Source organism: Oryctolagus cuniculus, chromosome 3, assembly GCF_964237555.1.
Source record: "Oryctolagus cuniculus chromosome 3, mOryCun1.1, whole genome shotgun sequence".
Taxonomy (NCBI): domain Eukaryota; kingdom Metazoa; phylum Chordata; class Mammalia; order Lagomorpha; family Leporidae; genus Oryctolagus; species Oryctolagus cuniculus.
The window spans coordinates 231,400-250,725 of record NC_091434.1 but is presented as its reverse complement, the minus strand read 5'-3'; the positions used below and the strand labels follow the sequence as shown (position 1 = coordinate 250,725).

Below are 19,326 nucleotides of genomic sequence, written 5' to 3'. Positions count from 1 at the left end.
AGACAAAATCAAAGAACGTAGGTGGAGACATGAGTGTGGACTAAGACTTCTTTTAGCAAAGTGTACCCACAGCGGTTAGTGCTGACAGGTCACAGCTTCGGCCCAGGGCGAGGTCTGGGAGCTCAGCTCCCGGCTAGACAGCAGCACCACAGGCTCCAGGCCCACAGCCAACACGGGACACCCCAAACACCTTCCTTCTGCAAGGCAGTGGCCTGCAGGGGTGACCACAAGTACACGAAGCTCAGGAGAGGGGCGGGTGGGTGGTGTGGGGGGCTCTGTGTGCCGTGCCCTTGGCAGTGTTACCGCCTCGCTGCTGTAACCTTACTTCAAGGAGAGGAGACGTGGCCTGGCGAGTGCAGGGGTGCTGAGTTCCAGCTCTGAGTGCAGCCACAGTCGTGGGGCCAGCGCTGCAGCATGGTGGATTGAGCAGCCGCCTGCAACACCAGCATCCCGTATGGGTGCTGGTCCTGGCTGCTCTGCTTCCAGCCAGCTCCCTGCTGTGGCCTGGGAAGAGAGTGGAAGAAGGCCCAAGTGCTTGCGCCCCTGCATCTGCGTGGGAGACCTGGATGAAGCTCCTGGCTTTGGTCCGGCCCAGCCCTGGCTGTTGCGGCCATTTGGGGGTGACCCAGGAGAGGGAGGATCTCTAACTCTGCCTTTCAAATAAAATAAGTCATTAACAGAAGAAGTCGCTCTGCAGCCTGAGGGAGGGGCAGGGTCAGGCATTAGGGGTTAGGCTGCCACCATCCAAGCCGACTAATTTTAGCATCAACAAAGTGGGCCAGCACACATGAGGCTCCCTGTGTGCTGAGCTGTGGAGAACTGAGCACGCCCACACGTGGGTGAGCAACAGGACACCAGGTCCAGCTCGGGACAGCAGCAGGCTCGGCAAGGACGATGTGCCGATCCCGAGTGGGGGCATCCTCTAGGACAACAGGCGTGGGGAGGCGAGGGGGCGCTGCAACACACAGCTGCTGAAAATCCACTCGGGCAAAGGCGTTCCTGACACCAGGCACACGTGAGGCCTATCCTAACAGTACCAGAACCATGTCTTAACTACTTCTTGGCAGCTGGCTCCAAACCCCACCTTCACGCTGTGCCCTGGGCGCTGCCCTCTCAGAGGCTGGCCAGCAGGTGGGAGGGGGCGGGCTGGACCCCTGGCCCCCAGGACAGCCCAGGCACTTCCTTCCTGGTTCTGAGAAGCCGACCCCAGGGCCTGTGGTCCTGCTGCTCCCTTACTGGGGAGGCTACTGATACCGTGCAGGGAAAAAGAACCCTTTGTTTTATTCTTGGATGCAGGCCAAAGCATGCAGGGGCAGACGGGGGAAACCAGCCTGGGGAGTATGGGGAGCAGCAAGGCTGGGGGCGGGGACCACGCTTGGTAAGACTCTGAGGCCACGGTGGCATCATGGCACAGCTGTAGCACAGGCCTCACGGGAGGGTGCTGAGCCTCAACCAGTTCTCTTGGGAATGCACTTGGTTCTGAAAGTGACAAAGATAACCACATCCCAGCCGGTCCACCTTTGTTCTTCACCTTAGCGTTGACCAGGCCACTGCAGATGGGTGTGTTTTACATCTTGCCAAACTGCAGGAACAGAGAGAAAGCATTGGCCCTTCTTAATTTCTTGGGAAAAGATTTGGGGAAAAAAATTAGGCAGCAGATAAAAAAATGTAGGCTACACAAGTGATAATATTCAAATCCTCAGCCATAAAAATAAAGGCCTTTTATTTGGTTTTCTACGCCATCACAGGGACATCTGGACAACACTCGGGAGCCAGCAGCCCCCTCCTGAGGGCTCTGGAGCTCCACTCCAGGTCACGGGGTCACCTTCTTGTAGGTGACATGGAGATGCTGAGTCATAGGCTGTGTGGTGGTTGCCATGGAGACCGTCTGCTCAAGTTTGCCTTCAGAATTCAGCCTGAATTTCCGGGTAATCTGAACAGAACAAAACAAGCCACCTTAGTTTTAAAATCTTCACAAGTTTCAACAAATGTCTGAGTGGCTGCCAGTGCCAGGCCTGCTTCATGGCTCTGCGGGTGGGCAGTTTCTCACCGTGGATGATGGCAGTGGGCAGAGCCACCCCACGGAGGGCAGATCAAGGTGTCCTGGCCCCTGGGCCTCTGCCCCAGAGGGGAGCACCTCCGGTGCTTTCACAAATCACTCGGTTCTCAGAGACTTCCCTCTACTCACCCCAGGCACACACCGCAGCCCAGACCACGCCACAGTGTGATGGACCCTTGCTGGCGAGGATGAGTGACAGCAGTGTTTCCAACAAGTGCACAGCCTGAGGGCACAGGCCCGTGTGCCGGGGACGTGTGCTGGGCAAAGGGCAGAGTGTGAGATACACCCAGAGAGGCCGCACTCCGATTCCAGCTTCCTGCTCGTGCACCAAGAGAGGTGGCAGATGACGGGCAGATGACGGCTCGAGTACTTGGGTCCTTGCCACCCATGTGGGAGGTGCAGATTAAGTTCTAGGCTCCTGGCTTCAGCTGGACCCAGCGCCAGCTGTTGCTGGCATTTGGGGAGTGTCTGTTTCTCGGTCTTTAAAACAAATGAAATGTATATGTGTGCACGTGTGGTATGTGCATGCTGTGTGTGCATGCGTGTGTTCATGTGTGTGTGTGCACACTGTGTACGTGTGCTGTGGCACAGTGGCTGAAGCTGCCACTCCACGGGACAGCGCTGCTGTGCACACGCAGTGTGTGCGTGTATGTGTACACTGTGTGCATATGTGTGCACGCTGTGTGTGCATGTACGTGTGCACTGTGTGCATGTGTGTGCACACTGTGTACATGTGCTGTGTGCTGTGGCACAGTGGCTGAAGCTGCCAGGCTGTGTGCACGCAGTGTGTGCGTGTATGTATACACTGTGTGCATGCGTGTGTTCATGTGTGTGTGTGTGCACACTGTGTACGTGTGCTGTGGCACAGTGGCTGAAGCTGCCACTCCACGGGACAGCGCTGCTGTGCACACGCAGTGTGTGCGTGTATGTGTACACTGTGTGCATGTGTGTGCACACTGTGTACATGTGCTGTGTGCTGTGGCACAGTGGCTGAAGCTGCCAGGCTGTGTGCACGCAGTGTGTGCGTGTATGTATACACTGTGTGCATGCGTGTGTTCATGTGTGTGTGTGTGCACACTGTGTACGTGTGCTGTGGCACAGTGGCTGAAGCTGCCACTCCACGGGACAGCGCTGCTGTGCACACGCAGTGTGTGCGTGTATGTGTACACTGTGTGCATGTGTGTGCACACTGTGTACATGTGCTGTGTGCTGTGGCACAGTGGCTGAAGCTGCCAGGCTGTGTGCACGCAGTGTGTGCGTGTATGTATACACTGTGTGCATGCGTGTGTTCATGTGTGTGTGTGTGCACACTGTGTACGTGTGCTGTGGCACAGTGGCTGAAGCTGCCACTCCACGGGACAGCGCTGCTGTGCACACGCAGTGTGTGCGTGTATGTGTACACTGTGTGCATGTGTGTGCACACTGTGTACATGTGCTGTGTGCTGTGGCACAGTGGCTGAAGCTGCCAGGCTGTGTGCACGCAGTGTGTGCGTGTATGTATACACTGTGTGCATGCGTGTGTTCATGTGTGTGTGTGTGCACACTGTGTACATGTGCTGTGGCACAGTGGCTGAAGCTGCCAGGCTGTGCGCACAGGCTTCTCTGCTCTGACCCAGCTCCCTATTCATGCATCCTGACGGGCAGGGTGATGGCTCAGATGGTTGGGCCCCAGCTACCCACAGGGGAGACCTGGCTCCTGGCTTTGGCCTGGCCTAGCCCCAGCTGTTCAAAGCATTTGGGGAATGAACCAGTGAATATAAGATTCCCCCTGCTCCCTGCCCCCACCACCCTGGTTGCTCTGCCTTTCAAGTAGATAAAACACACACACACTCTCTCTCTCTCTCTCTCTCTCTCTCTATATATATATATATGTAAACGCACACATATTATATACACACATATACTGTTATATATTACATACATTACATTGTTACACGTGTATCACACTACATACACTTACTACACACCCACACACGTACATCATACTACACACATATCACACTATGCACACACCCACACACATATTACACTATACATAACCCCCCACGTGTATCTCACACTATGTAGATCACACTATGCACATCACACACATTACACTATACATAACCCCCCACGTGTATCTCACACTACGTAGATCACACTATGCACACATCCACACATATTACACTATACATAACCCCCCACGTGTATCTCACACTATACACACACCCACACACGTGTAGATCACACTATGCACATCACACACATTACACTATACATAACCCCCCACGTGTATCTCACACTATGTAGATCACACTATGCACACATCCACACACATATTACACTATACATAACCCCCCACGTGTATCTCACACTATGTAGATCACACTATGCACACATCCACACACATATTACACTATACATAACCCCCCACGTGTATCTCACACTATGTAGATCACACTATGCACACATCCACACACATATTACACTATACATAACCCCCCATGTGTATCTCACACTATACACACACCCACACACGTGTAGATCACACTATGCACACACCCACACACATATTACACTATACATAACCCCCCACGTGTATCTCACACTATGTAGATCACACTATGCACACATCCACACACATATTACACTATACATAACCCCCCACATGTATCTCACACTATACACACACCCACACACGTGTATATCACACAATACACACACCCACACACGTATATCACACTATACATAACCCCCCACACATACATCACACTATACACACACCCACACACGTATATCACACTATACATAACCCCCCACACATACATCACACAATATACACACCCACACACATGTACATTACACTATACACACACCCACACGTGTATATCACACTATACAACTCCCCACATGTATATCACACTACACACACATGTGTATATCACACTACACACACACCCTACACATGTATATCACACTATACAACCCCCCACATGTATATTACACTACACACACACCCACACACATGTACATTACACTGTACACACACCCACACATGTATCACACTATACACACACCCACACACGTGTACATTATACTATACACACACCCACACATGTACATCACACTACACACACACCACACGTGTACATCACACTATACACATCTGCTACCACAGGCATTTTTAAGAACACTGAGCAGCTCTGAGGGGCACCAATCATAAGCCCTGGAACGTGCAGTGGCTGCACAGCCACAAGACAGGACTTCCGCCTCGGGCCAGGCCGACTCCTCTGTGACTCACTAACCCTGCTGCTGAGAAAAACCCAGAGAAGCTGGATTTTGAAGTCTATTTAAAGGTGCCAGAGCCACTACGCAAGGACCTGGGCCAGCAGCTGCCGCCTCCGGAGGAAGGCTATCTCCCCAAGGACGTTCAGGCCGGGAGTCCTCTCAGGGCGCTCAGCTGTCCGAGAGCCCACCTGACAGGGGCTGAGGCTGACACCCAGCTCTTAAGATCTAACGTTTGACCGTGATCCCCCTTCCCAGTGGCTCTGCAGCCTGCAACTACAGCCCTGTGCACGCTTGTGCAGGCCTCGGGGCCTCTCTCTGCAGCCCGTGACTACAGCCCTGCGCACGCTTGTGCAGGCCTCGGGGCCTCTCTCTGCAGCCCGTGACTACAGCCCTGCACACGCTTGTGCAGGCCTCGGGGCCTCTCTCTCTACAGCCCATGACTACAGCCCTGCGCACGCTTGTGCAGGCCTCGGGGCCTCTCTCTGCAGCCTGTGACTACAGCCCTACACACGCTTGTGCAGGCCTCGGGGCCTCTCTCTCTACAGCCCATGACTACAGCCCTGCGCACACTTGTGCAGGCCTCGGGGCCTCTCTCTGCAGCCCGTGACTACAGCCCTGTGCATGCTTGTGCAGGCCTCGGGGCCTCTCTCTGCAGCCAGTGACTACAGCCCTGTGCACGCTTGTGCAGGCCTCGGGGCCTCTCTCTCTGCAGCCCGTGACTACAGCCCTGTGCATGCTTGTGCAGGCCTCGGGGCCTCTCTCTGCAGCCTGTGACTACAGCCCTGCACACACTTGTACAGGCCTCGGGGCCTCTCTCTGCAGCCTGTGACTCCAGCCCTGCGCACGCTTGTGCAGGCCTCGGGGCCTCTCTCTCTGCAGCCCGTGACTACAGCCCTGTGCACGCTTGTGCAGGCCTCGGGGCCTCTCTCTGCAGCCAGTGACTACAGCCCTGTGCACGCTTGTGCAGGCCTCGGGGCCTCTCTCTCTGCAGCCCGTGACTATAGCCCTGTGCATGCTTGTGCAGGCCTCGGGGCCTCTCTCTGCAGCCTGTGACTACAGCCCTGCACACACTTGTACAGGCCTCGGGGCCTCTCTCTGCAGCCCGTGACTACAGCCCTGCGCACGCTTGTGCAGGCCTCGGGGCCTCTCTCTGCAGCCCGTGACTACAGCCCTGTGCACACTTGTGCAGGCCTCGGGGCCTCTCTCTGCAGCCTGTGACTACAGCCCTGTGCACGCTTGTGCAGGCCTCGGGGCCTCTCTGCAGCCCGTGACTACAGCCCTGTGCACGCTTGTGCAGGCCTCAGGGCCTCTCTCTGCAGCCCGCGACTACAGCCCTGCACACACTTGTGCAGGCCTCGGGGCCTCTCTCTGCAGCCTGCGACTACAGCCCTGTGCACGCTTGTGCAGGCCTCGGGGCCTCTCTCTGCAGCCCGTGACTATAGCCCTGCACACACTTGTGCAGGCCTCGGGGCCTCTCTCTGCAGCCTGTGACTACAGCCCTGCACACACTTGTGCAGGCCTTGGGGTCTCTCTCTCTCTGCAGCCTGTGACTACAGCCCTGTGCATAGCTGTAGGCCTCGGGGCCTCTCTCTGCAGCCTGTGACTATAGCCCTGTGCATAGCTGTAGGCCTCGGGGCCTCTCTGCAGCCTGTGACTACAGCCCTGTGCACGCTTGTGCAGGCCTCGGGGCCTCTCTCTGCAGTTGCCCACGTACAGCCGCTTTTCCCACAGGGGCTTGCACTCCCCTAGTCTCAGTTCTGCCTCTGCTGGTGCCATCGACGCCCTGGACTGCAGTCCTGCTATGGAGGAAGTGACACGGCAGCAGAAGCAGGCAGATGGGCCCGGGGAGACTCCATAATCGCCACGCCTCCTTCACGGCCCTATTTCCCAGTCCCTGGGAGGAGGGTGTGTGCTGGGAAGAACACAGTGACAAGAACACAGAGCTGGAGCCCGACCTTACACCACACAAAAATAGCCACGAACCTCAGCGTCAAAGCGAAAACTACCCAACGCTTAAGAGGATGCAGGTAAAAATCTCTGACGACCAGGTTAGGCGAAAAATTTAAGACAGGGTTAGAAGTACCAAGTACAAAAGGAACTAAGACACGCACTGTGTGAGAATTGACCTGGCAATCTGGGTGGCAGCAGTCCCAGCACACGCCCCAGGGCTCTCCTGCAGGCCAGGGCCTGGACCCCTCTCAGAAAACAGGAAATGCAAGTCGCAAACAAGCTGTGGCAAGGTGGCCACTGCATCAGTCACCAGCAGTGGGCACCGTGTGACACAGCCTGCAGCCACACCCTGGGCCCCCGACACGGGCAGCCCCCATCCCAGGTGTCACTGTGCACACAGCCCTTACAGAGGCTCTGTGCAGCCATACTGAACCACACCAGCTCAGAGGACGCAGAGCTGAGAGCGTGGGTGCCGACACAGCAGTGGGAGCGCAGCCTGCAGTCGTGCTCTGGGGACCACAGTGGGGGGCTGCTTCCTGCAGCGATGGGATTGTTCTGTCTCGACTGCGGTGGTCCAAGACCATGCACACTGACCCAAATGTTCACACTAACTGCATGGGACAGCACCACATGGAACTGCACCGCATAGCACCACACAGGACAGCACCACGCGTGACTGCACCGCATGTGACAGCACCACACAGGACAGCACCACACGTGACCGCACCACATGTGACAGCACCACACAGGACAGCACCACACGTGACTGCACATGTGACAGCACCACACAGGACAGCACCACACGTGACCGCACCACATGTGACAGCACCACACAGGACAGCACCACACGTGACTGCACATGTAACAGCACCACACGTGACCGCACCACATGTGAATACACTCCGCAGGACAGCACCACATGTGACCGCACATGTGACAGCACCGCACAGGACAGCACCACACGTGACTGCACATGTGACAGCACCGCACGTGACTGCACCACACGTGACCGCACCACATGTGAATACACTCCACAGGACAGCACCACACGTGACCGCACTGCAGGATGACTGGTTTTGAAATGCAAAGAAAAATTCCATTAAGCCAAAGCAGTTGAGGTGGCGCAGTACTGGCAGTGGGACAGGCGCTGGGCCACTTGGAACCCTGAAGGCAGGGTAAGGGGGCAGAGGGGCGAGTCTGGGAGGGAGCAGGTGGAGGCAGCGGGCCACTTGCCTGGGAACAAGACAGCAGACACACACACACACAGAGCTCCAGTGGACACACACACACACACACAGCTCCAGTAGACACAGCACACACACAGAGCTCCAGTGGACACACACACACAGCTCCAGTGGACACACACACACACACAGAGCTCCAGTGGACACACACACACACACACACAGCTCCAGTGGACACACACACACACAGAGCTCCAGTAGACACAGCACACACACAGCTCCAGGTGGACACACACACACACAGAGCTCCAGTGGACACACACACACACAGAGCTCCAGTGGACACAGCACACACACAGCTCCAGGTGGACACACACACACAGCTCCACTGGACACAGCACACATGCAGCTCCAGGTGGACACACACACACACAGAGCTCCAGTGGACACAGCACACACAGAGTTCCAGGTGGACACACACACACACAGAGCTCCAGTGGACACAGCACACACACAGCTCCAGGTGGACACACACACACACAGAGCTCCAGTGGACACAGCACACACACAGCTCCAGTAGACACAGCACACACAGAGCTCCAGGTGGACACGGACACACACAGAGCTCCAGGTGGACACAGCACACACACAGCTCCAGGTGGACACACACACACACACACACACACAGAGCTCCAGTGGACACAGCACACACACAGCTCCAGTAGACACAGCACACACACAGCTCCAGGTGGACACACACACACACAGAGCTCCAGGTGGACACAGCACACACACAGCTCCAGGTGGACACACACACACACACACACACACACAGAGCTCCAGCAGACACAGCACACACACAGCTCCAAGTGGACACACACACACACAGAGCTCCAGTAGACACAGCACACACACAAAGCTCCAGGTGGACACACACACACACACACAGAGCTCCAGTGGACACAGCACACACACAGCTCCAGAGTGACCAGGACAGCCAAAGGGAAAGTTTGAGGTGACACAGGAAAACTCCCTTCAAATTATAAAATACCTATTTTTTTTTTTTTCCAGAAGGAAAAAGAATGCACAGGACAGACAGGGTCTGAGCAGTGGAAAAGGAACCCTGTGTCTCATTGAGGGCAGGGTGGGTAGTGCAAGGAAGCATCACAAGTGTGGAGAAATGGAATTACAAGTTTTATTTTAGGGGAGTGTGTTCCTGAACTGTGTGTACATGAAGTGTGTGTGTGTGACGTGTGGGAAATGTGGAGCTGGCATTGTGGTGTAGTGTGACGCCAGCATCCCATATGAGTGCTGGTTCAAGTCCTGGCTGCTCCACTTCTAATTTAGCTCTCTGGCCTGGGAAAGCAGTGGAAGATGGCCCAAGTGGGTGCCTCCCACGTGGGAGACCAAGAAGTTCTTGGCTTTGATCTGGCCCAGTCCTGGCTGTTGTGGCCATCTGAGTAAAGCAACAGATGGAAGACTTCTCTTTCTGCCTTTCAAATAAATGAATACATCTTTTAAAAAAAGAAGTTTTGGGGTCCGGCGCTATAGCAAAGCGGGTAAGGCCACCACCTGTGGCACCAGCATGCTGGCATCCCATATTGGCGTTGGTTCGAGTCTCAGCTGCCCCACTTCCTATCCAGCTCTCTGCTATGGCCTGGGAAAGCAGTGAAAGATGGCCCAAGTCCTCAGGCCCCTGCACCCTCACGGGAGACCTGGAAGAAGCTCCTGGCTTCTGGCTTCAGATCGGCCCAGCTCCAGGCATTGCGGCCATTTGGGGAATGAACCAGCAGGTGGAAGACCTCTCTCTCTGCCTCTCTGTAACTCTGCCTTTCAAATAAATAAATAAATCTTTTTTAAAAAGTTACTTATTAAAAAAAGTTTTATTTTGGTACAAGAAATTTTAAGTCCATGCCATATTTTTGTAAAGCATATTCTCAATTAACTTCTTCCAGACTCCTTGTAGGACACAAGCTCTGGAACTGACAGGTCAAGGAGGAAACCAGCGCCAAAGACAACGTGACTGTACCATGGCGGGAGTGCCATGCTCACGGGAAGGCTATTTATTCCACGCCATGCACTAGGCCCAGGGCCTCAGGGAATTCCCCCAGCTGTGCAGGGCCCCCTCCTGTCGCCCCCACGCACAGCCCCTGGCCTCCAGGCGCCACACTGTGTGATGTGCTTCCCACGGCCCTGGTCCTTCTCCGGCCGCAGAGTGCAGACGCCTGCTTGGTGCCGCACCCCAGGCCCCTCCACATCACCCCTGCCCCGCCTCCTTGCGCAGAAGGGCACTTTCTCACTGTTTAATTAACAAGAGCCAAAAGCCATTCTCCAGAAAACAAACAAAATCCACATAAAACCCTTGGCCAAGCGTGCTCAAGAAAAAGAAAACACGCACATACAAGCATCCGGCAAATACACGTGACAGAACTGACAGAACGGCAGACAGAAAAAACTGTCTACTACCTCTTCCAAAAATCTTTTGAAAATCTACAAGAAATAGACGTTCTCCCTAGGAAGTGTGCATCTGCAGAGCTGGCATCCCACGTGAGTGCAAGCTGGAGTCCCGGCTGCTCCACTTTCAATCCAGCTCCCTGCTAATGGCCGGGGAAAGCGGCCGAAGACCCCCACCACCCCTGTGGGAGACCCAGACGGAATTCCAGGCTTCTGGCTTTGACCTGGCCCAGCCTGGACCCTTGTGGCCATTTGGGAAGTAAACCAGCAGATAGAAGGTCTCTCTCTGTCTCTGTCTCTTTCAAATACAATAAAACAAAAGATAAAAAGAATAAACAAGAAAATTTGGAGAAAAGAGTATGAGAAACTTTCCTTTAGAAATCAAAATGTAACATAAACCTGAGACAATGAGAAGACTGTGTTACTGGTGAAGGAGTGGACAACCAGAGAGAGACTTCTGTGTTTATGTGGTGACATCCCAAACCTGTGGGCTCAGGCGGAATTCGTGAAATGGCGTTGGGAATGAGGGCCACCTTCTGGAAAGTGAGACTGACACCAGCCAGCTTCGAGACAGATTAAAGGTGCGGACATGGAGACCACACTTCTCACTGTGGAGGAACCCGTGGTGGACGCTGGGATCAGAGACCCTGGGGAACCGCAGATGCCACACACAGGGGAGGGGCCCACGTCGCAGGGAGCAGACAGCAGATGGACGAGAGGAAAACACCCACCCTCAGACTGCCCACTGAGCACACACAGCAAGACGTGGCCCAAGCACGAGCCATGGGCTCATCGCTCAGACAGCAGATTCGAAACAGACGAGACGCCATCAGACTCCAAAGGCCGCTGCAGGTGACCCCACAGCTCCTGTCAGAACGGCATGCACCTCTGTCCTCATGGCCCCACTCACACAAGTGTTTGTGACAGGAAACCAGGGACTGGGGACCAAGTGGGCCACACGCACAGCTGAGACGACCCTCAGGGCTGGCAAGCCCGGCTCACCTGCTCCACGTGGGGCTCCTTGGCGAAGGAGATCCTGGCAATGGAGTGGGATGCGATGCAGAGCTCCTGCCCGTTCACCTCGCCCTCCTCCACCTCCACGATGCCTGCAAGGGAGGCAGAGGCTCTGACTGTGACTCAGGCAACAGGGACCCCAGAGACCAAGCTCTGCAGCCATGGCCGTCCGTGTCACTCCATCCAGACGAGGGCTTCAGGACGGCAAGAGGACAACTCTTCTGACAGCTTGGGCAGGGGCACCCTCTTCAGAAGTGCCCTGGACCCTGCTTCCTACTCTACCCACGAAGGGCCAGGGAGCTCCACCCCCAGGAGGTCCTGAATGCCCAGGAAGGTGCACTCTTTTGGCCAAGTGGACAAGGTGGAGGCCACACACACTGTTTCTGAGTAACTTCTTGGTAAGAAACTGCTGGGGAGCAGTACGTTCTGGGATGACTCCAGGACAGGGCAGAGCAGACCAGTGCTCCCCCGTGTTACGTCTGCAGCAGGGGCACAGCTGTGAGGGGCCAGCGAAACTGGCCTGAAGAAGAACCAGGAGGATAGCAAGCTGCTGCTGTCCCCCGTCCCCACCAACATGTGACATGAGCAGGGACACTAGGAGGCCCCCTGAGGCAGCCCCTCCCTGCCCTCAGAGCAGTACCTGTGTTCTGTGCGCTGACGAAGGCCACCTTGTTGGTGTCGGGCTTGAGGCGGATGAAACCACACTCCCTGTGCATCGGTTTGCGCGTATCAGGGTGGAAGGAGTTGAACCTGGACAGGATGCCGAGGAAGTGACGTGGGCACCGTGCGCGCTGTGTGCTGGCTGCGGCCGCGGGGGCAGGGCTGCCTTGCTCCACCCAGGAGCCGCTCTTGCAGACCCCTGCCCCGCAGGCCCCCACCCCTTCCCATCGCTTTGGCTGCCTCACTCAATTTCAACGATTTCTTGGTTGAAGTGAGGAACTCTTTCTGCTCAGTGCCACACAGTTCAGTCCAAGCACTCTGCAAACGGACACTGGCCGAGAAATCCCACTCCCACTTCCTCTCCCCAGCCCTGTTCTTGGGGAATTGGTCCATATATATGCCAAGAAACATATCCATGTTTATTACTGCAAGTTCATGATGGAAACAAAAGGTACCTGCGTCCTGAACTCAGCATACAAACCCACGACCTGCAAACTCTCGCCGATCACTCACCAGCCCGGGGAATCTTTCTCTAGGGCTCTCAGAGAGGGCAGTAGCACATATTTCCCCTTTAACATAACCCTAAAACGTGCCTTTTATATCATAATGTAGTAACGCACATGAACACACACACGACACTCTCCAAACCCAGCTCCTACTCTACTCTGCTTTGTTCTTCTTTGCCTGCTGGTCACAGACAACGTTTGCCCTCTCTCCCCTGCAGCTCCCTCCCAGTTCAGAAAGGCTGCACTCGCTGCCCTGGGGACCTGGCACAGACGCCCTGGGGTACCTGGCACAGACGCCCTGGGGTACCTGGCACAGACGCCCTGGGGACCTGGCACAGACGCCCTGGGGTACCTGGCACAGACGCCCTGGGGTACCTAGCACAGACGCCCTGGGGTACCTGGCACAGACGCCCTGGGGTACCTGGCACAGACGCCCTGGGGTACCTGGCACAGACGCCCTGGGGTAGCTGGCTCAGACGCCCTGGGGTACCTGGCACAGATGCCCTGGGGACCTGGCACAGACGCCCTGGGGTACCTGGCACAGACGCCCTGGGGACCTGGCACAGACGCCCTGGGGTACCTGGCACAGACGCCCTGGGGTACCTAGCACAGACGCCCTGGGGACCTGGCACAGACGCCCTGGGGTACCTGGCACAGACGCCCTGGGGTACCTGGCACAGACGCCCTGGGGTAGCTGGCTCAGACGCCCTGGGGTACCTGGCACAGATGCCCTGGGGACCTGGCACAGACGCCCTGGGGTACCTGGCACAGACGCCCTGGGGACCTGGCACAGACGCCCTGGGGTACCTGACACAGACGCCCTGGGGTACCTGGCACAGACGCCCTGGGGTACCTGGCACAGACGCCCTGGGGACCTGGCACAGACGCCCTGGGGTACCTGGCACAGACGCCCTGGGGACCTGGCACAGACGCCCTAGGGTACCTGGCACAGACGCCCTGGGGTACCTGGCACAGACGCCCTGGGGTACCTGGCACAGACGCCCTGGGGTAGCTGGCTCAGATGCCCTGGGGACCTGGCACAGACACCCTGGGGTACCTGGCACAGACGCCCTGGGGACCTGGCTCAGATGCCCTGGGGACCTGGCTCATCTATATGCAGAGATTACTCTGCCCTTGTCCATTTAAACAGGGCTAGTAAGAAAGGCGTAATAATACTCTTAACAACGAGGTCTTCTACATCTAAAACTGTACAGGACCGGCTGGCGCCGCGGCTCACTAGGCTAATCCTCCACCAAGCGGTGCTGGCACACTGGGTTCTAGTCCCGGTCAGGGCGCCGGATTCTGTCCCGGTTGCCCCTCTTCCAGGCCAGCTCTCTGCTGTGGCCAGGGAGTGCAGTGGAGGATGGCCCAAGTGCTTGGGCCCTGCACCCCATGGGAGACTAGGAGAAGCACCTGGCTCCTGCCATCGGATCAGCGCAGTGCGCCGGCCGCAGCGCGCCAGCTGTGGCGGCCACTGGAGGGTGAACCAACAGCAAAAAGGAAGACCTTTCTCTCTGTCTCTCTCACTGTCCACTCTGCCTGTCAAAAAACAAACAAACAAACAAACAAAACTGTACAGGACCAAATTCAGCTTGGGATCCTGCACCTGCACCACCAGCTTGGCTGAGCGGGGCTCCTCACAGACATCAATGGCACAGCAGACACGGGAGAACAGCTTTGCTTTTTACTTTACACACTTAGACTCCTTCGTTGTTCAGACTTGTAAACAGTGTGTTTGCTCCTAGAAGCAAAGCACACAGCTTTCAAGCCTCGAGTGGCCCTGGTGCAGCGCTAGTCTCCCTGCCTGTGGGGGAGGGGCAGGGACGGGGACGCTTTACTGCTCCTGAGACTGAGAACCCAGACTGGCGGCTGTCTGCAGACTCAGGCAGCTCAGGGAGAAAGCCAGCTCAGAAAGCCACGCCCTCTTGTTTTCATCACACTGCGGCAGTGGTTTTCCAGAGGAACCCGGCATGAGAGCAGGGCCTTCACGGAACACAGGTGCTTGTTTTTATACCTGTGTTAACAAACCTGTAATCTTGTGGTCTGCCTAGCATGTCCAAAAGTGGACAAAACCAGAAAGAGCCATTTTACCAACCGTGGGGCCTCGGATGCTGGCTCAGGGAAGGACACAGATGGACACAGATGGACAGGCTCCTCTGTACCTTCCTGCCTGGAAGGCTCTCAGGGACCCAGGTGCAGCAGGCACTTACGAGAAGTTCAGCATGGGCTGGCCCACGTGGGAGATGTGCACCTCCTCCAAGTACTGGAAGGGCTGCAGCGTCGGGAAGGTCCCGGCCCCCGGAGGGTCCGACAGCCATGTGCCCAGCATCCAGGACAGCGGCTCCACCACTGGATTCATCTTGGGAGGTTCTGGGGACAGAAGGAGAAGAGTCAGGGCCACTCCTGCGGTATCTCATGAGCGTGAAGCCCAGTCTGCAGGGAAGTTCGCCTCAGGCAGCCACGCGCGCCCTGCAGGACCTGCACAGCGGGAAGGAACAGGCGGACCACCAGCAAACGTCCTGCTGTGAGGTCCATTTCCAGAGCTCTGCAGTTCCAATGAAGACACAGAACCAGAGGGCCCCAGGGGGCAAGAGGAAGGGGAGAGGCCTTGCCATGCCCAGCTAGGCTGCCCAGGTGTGGGCTCTGGCGATGGAGATGAGAGAAGACTCCAGGCAGGTAACGGTGAGGACAGGTAGGAGCTGGATGCAAACTGCTGGCTCTGGTCTCTTTGATACGTGACCTGCAGGGCTGGCTCTCTCGTCCTACCAGGTGTGGGGATGACACTGGAGGCCTGGGACTCCAAGGTCCTGAGGGGGAAGGGATGCAGCCAGTGGACAGCGGACACAGCAGGCAGGATTGGGACATGTGGCTGACTTGGCTTCCCAGGGTGAGCCTGGGTGAGCCCGGGTGACCCCCGTCAGCTGGAGAACTGGGCACTAGAGGAGAGGCTGTGCAGGGTCCACGGTAAGGCGTGCAGCAAGGCTGCAGGGAAAGGCAGTCGGCCTCCCAGAGGCAGCTGAGACTGCCCTTGACCACAGCCCGCCTCCCACACCCGACACCTCATGTCCAGGTGCTTTATCCCTGAAGAATGGACAATGACACCAAAGAGAAGCAGCAGGGAGGGGAGCGCACAGGCCCCACCTATTTGCTGGCTTCACCTGCCAACCCCAAATGGCACGTCCACCAGCTGCCGGGAGGGCAGACGCACTGGCTGGGACAGGAGTCCTCAGGACCCACTCCGCCTCCTGTGGACAGCCTGGGACCCCACACTGGGAGCCGCTGGGAAAGGACATGGAGGAGGAAAGAAGTGAAAGGGCTGAGGCGAGCCCTGGGCACTGCTGAGGACAGGGAGAGAGACGGGCGTCGACACCCATCCCCTCCCCGCCTGGCCCACCCTGGCGGTCTTTCCTTTTCCAGCTGCCTGTGAGGAGCTGCAGCAGACGACCGGAGTCAGAGTTCTGGTTGTGATCGCTGATACTGCCTGCCCACGGTGACGGCCAACTCCCTCCACCCACGGCTTCCCCCACTGTGCCAGACAGCAGCAGCTAAGAATACAGACACCCCTGCCACCCTGTGGGGCATGCGTCCCAGTGAGGGAGCACAGGGCGGCAGATGCAGAGTCCACGGTGCAGGTGGGGATGAGCTGAGAGACATTTTCAGAACCTCCTTAAAAGGGCCAGGGTTGTGGCGTAGCGGGTAAAGCCGCTGCTGTTATCCCGTACGGTCACTGGTTCAAGTCCTGGCTGCTCCACTTCTGATTCTAATGCTCCTGGGGAAAAAGCAGGAGATGGCCCAAGTCCTTGGGCCCCTTCCCCAGGGACACCTGGAAGAGGCTCCTGGCTCTGGGCTTCAGACCAACCCAGTTTAGTCATTCTGGCCATTGGGGAAGTGAACCAGTGGATGGAAGACCTATGTCTCTCTTTGTTTCTGCAACTCTGCCTTTCAAATAAATAAATCTTTTAAAAAGAAACTGAAGGGGCTGGCACTGTGGCTTAGCAGGTAAAGCTACTGACTGCAGCATCGGCATCCCATATTGGCGTTGGTTCGAGTCCCGACTGTTCCACTTCTGATCCAGTTCTCCGCTATGGCCTGGGAAAACAGTAGAAGATGGCCCAGTGCTTGGGCCCCTGCACCCATGTGGGAGACACGGAAGAAACTCTAGGTTCCTGGCTTCGGATCAGCCCAGCTCCAGCTGATGTGGTCATTTGGGGAGTGAACCAGTAGGAGGACCTCTCTCTCTCTCTCTGTCCTTCTCTGCCTCTGTCTCTCTCACTGTAACTCTGCCTTTGAAATAAATAAAAAAATCATCCTTGAGACCATCCTTGTTGAGAAGGGTGAGTGTGGGTGAGATGTGAGAGCAGAGCCGGCAGAAGCATGGCAGATGTCGGAGCCCTGGGGTGGGCAGAGCTGGCAGGGACTGAGCAACAAGAAGCCCTGGGCAGATCTCCGTGGGAGAGACAAGCTTGCCAGGTGTGGGGGAGCAGACACAGCTGCAGGAAGCCAGGACCGCTATGGCACAAGTGCTGACGGCAGAGGTGGACATGGTATCAAGGACCACAGTTTGGCAAAGGAGCTCCAGAGTGCAGCTGGGCAGATGTGCCGATGGCTTGCACAGGGTGCACGAGAGCAAGTGAATAACTGAGAGACAGGGGCTAGGGAAAGCGAGCTGGAGGGCTTGGGCTTTAGCAACTGGAAAGACAGACTGATTTCCAGATAGAAGACTAGGAGATCAGGCCACCATGACAGCCCCTGCCTCCTCGTCAGCGTCCGGGACGTTCACCACACAAAGCACAGCCAAGGTCACTGCCCGAGTGCACCAAAGCTGAATGTTAGGAGAAGGGGTCCCTCCCATGATGTGGGACGTAGGGGCCAGGGCAAGCCTGGCCAACCTGGCACCCTGGCACAGGAAGTGACGCCTGCCTACGATCCAGACCAAGGGTCCAGGGTCTGTCCTCAGAGCCATGCTCCACAACACCCTTGACCCCCCCAACCTGAGCTCTTTAGCATAGGACTTCACAGGCGCCCCACCCTGCTGCCAGGGCAAGCACACCGGCCCTCCCTCTCGTGCAGGCCCCCAGCGTAGGGAGGGACGGGGCCCAGTGGCAGGAAAGGCCGCATGTGTGTTCCTGCTCAGGTCTTGCCCCTCCCCCTCCAGCCCTATTCTGAGCACACACCTCCAGTGCTGCCAGAGGTCCAGACTTCCTCCCAGGTCCTGCCAGGCTCCTCCTCTCACTCAGCCCTGGCAGCAAGACCAGGAGTGGGGCGAGCCTGCCCCCTAGGGTGGGAGTCCTGGCACTGCAGCTGCCGAGAGCGACATGGGCGTCCCGAGCGGCCTCCCCAGGCGGCTGCGCCCACCTTCCGCCACCCTGCACTGAAGGCAGAGGGGCAACGTAGCCACCCCGACCACGGAGAGGCCCTCCGCGCGGCGAGCACGCCTGGGCGCAGCACGCTGCCCTTGCTCCCGGGTTCCCGCTCCTCCACACCTCCCATCCGCCCCACTGGGGAGAGAGCCTGTCATCAAGCTCGAGAGGGCCCTCAGATGTCCACGTGGAGACGGTCAGAGGCCCAGCCACGGAGGAAGGCAGAAGTGGACCTGGCCCTTTCTTTCTCAAACCAGCTGGGGATTTTCCTGAGGGTTGGGACTGGGTAAGTCAGCATGATTTCCTTGCTGCAGGAAGCGAAACAAACCTTTTCCTGAAGTCAGTTCTCAGGGAAAACAGGCCACAGACACCATCTTTGGTCACCAAAATTGGTGCGAGGGCTGGAAGACACAGCTTGGGGAGCGCAGGGGCGGCTGGAGACCCCATAGCAGGATGGGGGCTGGTGGGCAGATGGGAGGGGTGGGAGCGCTGCACTCAGAGGCCTGGGACGCTCCTTTGACTGACCCCAGACACCCAGGACATCCACCAAGGAGCAGAGAATGGCGAGGCCAGCTTCTGTCCAAGCCTGTATCCAAGCAGGACGTGCCCAGACGTGGCAAGGGGCGCTGCCCCCAGCTGACTCTGCTCCCCAACTCGGGAGGCAGAGGAAAGGCGGCGGACCCCAGGGTGGGGCACACAGGGTGCTGACACGGACCAGAAACAGGCTACCCGGGAAAGACGCCGTCAGACACAGGCCAGAGCTGCTGCTGAGCTTGCAGAAGCCTGGAAAGAAGTAAATGAAAACGAAAGGTGAAGTCTCTCCAAGACCCAGGTGAGACCTAACAGAGCACAGGGAGAGGAAGACACTGGGT

At 57.0% G+C, this 19,326-nt stretch overlaps 1 protein-coding gene across 2 annotated transcripts in view; it reads right to left on the bottom strand.

Moving 5' to 3' along the window:
* Positions 1–1,685: 1,685 nt before the first annotated feature.
* Positions 1,686–19,326, bottom strand: part of THAP4 (THAP domain containing 4) — a 43,968-nt gene continuing 26,327 nt past the window's right edge. For both annotated transcript variants that reach the window (XM_051829385.2, XM_051829386.2), the window contains 4 exons: positions 15,305–15,464; positions 12,569–12,678; positions 11,917–12,020; positions 1,686–1,933 (listed from right to left, as the gene is read on the bottom strand). In XM_051829385.2, the coding sequence (XP_051685345.1) occupies positions 1,814–1,933; positions 11,917–12,020; positions 12,569–12,678; positions 15,305–15,464 (494 nt within the window). In that variant the 3' untranslated portion in view covers positions 1,686–1,813. The remainder of the gene's footprint in view (positions 1,934–11,916; positions 12,021–12,568; positions 12,679–15,304; positions 15,465–19,326) is intronic.